At 37.8% G+C, this 4258-nt stretch overlaps 2 protein-coding genes across 12 annotated transcripts in view; one reads left to right on the top strand and one right to left on the bottom strand.

Annotated features, from left to right (window-relative positions):
• The window catches only part of LOC108746621 (CREB-regulated transcription coactivator 1-like), a 31576-nt gene that overhangs the window by 23894 nt on the left and 3424 nt on the right, over window positions 1-4258 (bottom strand). The gene's annotated exons all lie outside the window — the stretch shown is intronic.
• LOC108746623 (general odorant-binding protein 69a-like) lies at window positions 387-1954 on the top strand. Of its 2 annotated transcripts, XM_018483517.1 has the most exons (6): window positions 387-530; window positions 745-829; window positions 1064-1152; window positions 1238-1340; window positions 1448-1512; window positions 1723-1954. In XM_018483517.1, the coding sequence occupies exons 1-6, from the start codon at window positions 471-473 to the stop codon at window positions 1738-1740; spliced, it is 420 nt and encodes a 139-aa protein (XP_018339019.1). In that variant the 5' UTR covers window positions 387-470; the 3' UTR covers window positions 1741-1954. The 2 variants fall into 2 exon arrangements, with proteins under 2 accessions (XP_018339019.1, XP_018339018.1); XM_018483516.1 differs by lacking the exon at window positions 1723-1954 and having other exon boundaries at window positions 1448-1542.

The raw sequence follows: 4258 nt of genomic DNA on the forward strand, positions 1-4258 counted from the left end.
TGTATATATAATTTGTTAAAAATATAATTTACGTCTTATTCGACAGTATTATCATTGAGTATAAAACGAGAGAGGGGAAAGAAAATCACATATTCCGTAGGCTTTGCCGATACCAATTTCACGTACACTCGAATGAAAAAGTTCCACGCACTACAAACGAGCGTAACCTTTGTAGAAATGTATATACATACGCAGGATACACACAAGGTCGCGGACACGTATAATTGAGCGCGCTCTGCACGCTTCCGTTAAGAGTCGAAAATTAGCTGGGGTTTAACCGGCGACTTAACGACGAAGAGCCACAATCAGTAAGTGAAGGATATAGCATTAGCCCTCTGTCAAGCACGCCCACATCCCGTCGTCGCGGCGTTATAAAAACAGCGCGTAACCAGCGCGGATGGTACATTTTGCCTTTGAAAAGTGACGTGATCGAGAGATTCAAGCCGAGCGAGCGAAGCGAACGTACGACAATGCACGTGCCAGTGATCCTCGGCGTGGTGTTGCTACAGGCGATTTACGTGTCCGCCGGGGTAAGCCCTTCAGCTTACTTTCGTTCAAACGCGATCCCGATCCCCCGTATATACGCGATAGAGACGACAATCGACAGTGGCCCACTGTACGCATTGTGATGCGCGATTCGCCGAACGTGCGCGCGAGCGCGACCTGTCCGTGAAATGGTGCTAAAGTCCGACACACGAGAATACCCACTGCGACGCGCTCGTAATAAATTCTGATTTTGCGTAGCCACCTGACTGGATCCCCGCGGAAATGTTGGAGATGGTTCAAGCCGACAAGGAGCGGTGCATGGCCGAACACGGAACGTCTCAAGGTGAGCCCCGCAATTAATAGCACGATCAACACGCGGCCAATAATCCCGCGCTATTATACAATGCTGCTTTCCATAACCTCCCCCCCCCTCCGTTAAAAGCCCCCGAAAGTCAAACGGTCCCAGTCGTCTCGAATGAAAGTCCATTGCAAGAGCTCTCTATCTGTATATATTCAAAGTTTTCACATTATAAGTTCTCCTCGCATTTATAACGGATATTTCGATTTCGCGATGCAGTGTCTATCGATGAAGTTAACGATGGGAAGCTCTCGAATGACCGGAGTATAACGTGCTACATGAACTGCCTCCTCGATGCCTTCAGCTTGGTAACATTTTTATAGATGTCATCACGCCTATTTATACACACGACGAGTGCAAAACTGATCGAAATCGATTTTCCGCCGATTTTAGGTCGATGAAGAAGGTAATTTGGAAGCTGACATGCTGATAAGCGTTATCCCAGAACAATTTCAAGAGATAGGTAACAAAATTTTGAACAAATGCGCTAAGCAAGGTACGTTGTGTGAGCGAAATGCATTTTTTTTTTTTTTTTTTTTTTTTTGTACAATTACTTCATTACTATTTCACGAACTTCCCGCTCTGATTCGGTTGATGTTTCAGACGGCGCGGACGCATGCGAAAAAATCTACGAAGTGGCGAAATGCGTCCAAGGAACTGTACCCGAGGTAAATAGATTGATTGTTTCAAGTCAGTAACTCTTGATAAAATTGTAATTAAACGTTTCATTTTTTAATTCAACATTGTTATTACGATCATTGTAAAAAGAGCAGATTTTTTTGTGCGGTTAAATCATGACATTGTCAGTAAAATCCTTTTTCACACTTGTTTTCCGTTAATTAATTCGTGTATTGTTACAGTAATGTGTTTTGTTACAGTTGTGGTTTATGGTTTAATTCGACACACGGGAGAAGAATTTGCTTCACAAGCACATGCGACGATGTTCTCCAATATATATCCCGCGCATAACTTTACAAAGTAAAACAATTCGTTCGTGGAGAATAATAAAGGACAAAGAAGTAGCATATAGGGATATACGAATTACGTAAATTTCAAAAATACGATTTGTATAATAATAATAATAGTAAGTAATTATTATGAACACGCTGTGCGGTCTACATGAATAAAATTAGTAGAAAATATTAATGTTTGACATTAAAATATTGGCCAAGATATAAATATGCATTGAAATTAAATCAAATCCAAGCAAATTAAAGGGAGGGGGTTATACGAGATATCGATGCATAATCAGGAGATATTTGTGAGTCCATGTTTAATTAAATAATTTTTTATGATTTCATTTCGCCTTTGATTCTAGTACCATTTGACTCTCTCATTGTTCGCAGAATCGCGTGTAGGGTGAAGCGGGGTGTGTCAAATTAATTAAAAAGGATTCGTTACAAAGAGCAAATTATATAGCAAAGTTAATTAGGTACGGTAGTTTCTCGAGAGGAAATATTTATTAAAGAAAATATTGTGAAGAGTAAAACATCGAAGGAAGAAACATAGAAATCACTCAGTCAGTTCGGTAAAAACTGAAGGATCCCCGGTGTATAAAAATGAGGTAAGTCTATAAATCCATTTTAGAAATAAAACTGTATGCTTGAGGTTGACTTTATAAATTGACGAACTTATTCTGATAGCGAATCCTTTATTATGTACGAAGTAGGGATTTCCTCGCCTGAGATAGTGTGCCGTAATTTCCACAATCGTATATTTTAAGTACACGTGTTTTTATATAATAGCTTATACATTTCCGAAAGTTTCGCATGTAAATTAATTACTTGTTTACGTGTAGCAGTACACATAATTACGGTTCTTTAGCCGTGAAATTTCCTACACTTTGATTTTACGATAGGACAACCAGCATTTTTTCCATCAATGTGGAAACAAATGTTGTGTAATTTCATCATTGGATCTCTGAAATGACATCGCGTAATTTTCTCAGTCCACCTGCACGAGAAAAACTTCATCCAGAAAATTTAATTATTGCTTCGGATAATGCATAATTGCTGATGCAAGCAACATTTTGCTGTGAACTTTGTAATAACAAGACTAAATGAAATTATTTTGCAAAATTGTTCACGCGATATTTAAAAAAAAAACACTTACTGGCTAGAACTTGCCATATAGATCATTAATCAATTTGCTAATAAATCTTATTATAAGTTACTAAGCTGCTTGACGATTGATTTACATTTCGAGTTAAAACTTTTCGAAACTCCCGCTATAATTTATTGTCGCGATTTCACGACTATCTACATCATTCTGTAAATCCCTCGGAAGCAGATATTTGCATGAATATAATAATAATTATGCACGAATATACAGAATAATCATTAATGACTGGACTTGGTCGTTTCCATAAAAGTATTTTCTGCATGGAATTTATGTTGGTTTGCACAGCTTAATAAAATAATTCTTCACATTGTTTATCGAATGTATATACATTGCAACTACAATACAGGCATGAGACAAAGGTCACAGAGTTCAAAATGCAGGATAAAACCTTCAGTCGTTCTTTTTAGTGTAACACGAGCGAAAATGTATGCATCGTTTACCTGCAACACGCAGTTAACGTAGCACAGTCACATCGAATTAACCATAACACATACGTGTTGTTACAATTCTAATTATTTTGCGATCTCAACTATTTTGTTCGTCACCGCAGGATTTCAATTAAATCGCTACTAAAAAAATAATCGGCTACACAACTACATTCATAGTGTTCAATGCAATATCGGGAATATCTCTAATTCGTGCTATTGCGTACGTGCCATGCAATTTCATTGCTGTGTGTAAAGACGTTGCAAAAAGAAAAAGGGGAAGATCATTACGAAAAGAAAATTGTTACGATCGATACGACAGTCGAGCTAAACCAACTCCTACTGCGTTCAGTGATGTGCAACGTCAACAATATTTATCAATACATTTCCTACTTCATATATACGAGTAAAAATAAACAGCAAGACATTACACTGTATTATCCGAAATAAATTTCGTACTTCCACTAGTACCTAGTGCGGACAAAAAAAAAGCGAAAATTGTAAAGTATATCTGCAGTGCGGAACGACCCTTAAAAACACGGAGAAAAGTCTTTCATTTTGTGCCGATTTAAAAGAAGCTTTCGTTAAAAACTTTCCAAATAACGATAAGTTATGAGTCTCTCCTCGCGAAACACATGACAAAGTTACTAGCTTCAAATAACGTGATTCAACAAATCCATTTTACGCAAGAAAGAATTTCGTTCGAAACTTCGCAATCGAAAAAAACATCGCGTTCATCTCAAAATCGATCGAAACTATCACGATCGAATTTCATTGCGCTTTCAACGTAACAATTTCAATCCTTACTTTTCCGATTATTTCCGAATATCTATAAATTCCGGCATCAACCAAAGATTGGCTCTCTCGA

Source organism: Trachymyrmex septentrionalis, unplaced genomic scaffold, assembly GCF_001594115.1.
Source record: "Trachymyrmex septentrionalis isolate Tsep2-gDNA-1 unplaced genomic scaffold, Tsep1.0 scaffold182, whole genome shotgun sequence".
NCBI classification, from domain to species: Eukaryota; Metazoa; Arthropoda; class Insecta; order Hymenoptera; family Formicidae; genus Trachymyrmex; species Trachymyrmex septentrionalis.

What these genes read in the sequence shown, in the direction of transcription:
- LOC108746623 (XM_018483516.1), top strand. Translation starts at nt 471, where the DNA reads ATGCACGTGCCAGTGATCCTCGGCGTGGTGTTGCTACAGGCGATTTAC. An exon ending in CGATTTACGTGTCCGCCGGG is followed by an intron (nt 531 to 744) that starts GTAAGCCCTTCA and finishes GATTTTGCGTAG; the next exon opens with CCACCTGACTGGATCCCCGC. An exon ending in CGAACACGGAACGTCTCAAG is followed by an intron (nt 830 to 1,063) that starts GTGAGCCCCGCA and finishes TTCGCGATGCAG; the next exon opens with TGTCTATCGATGAAGTTAAC.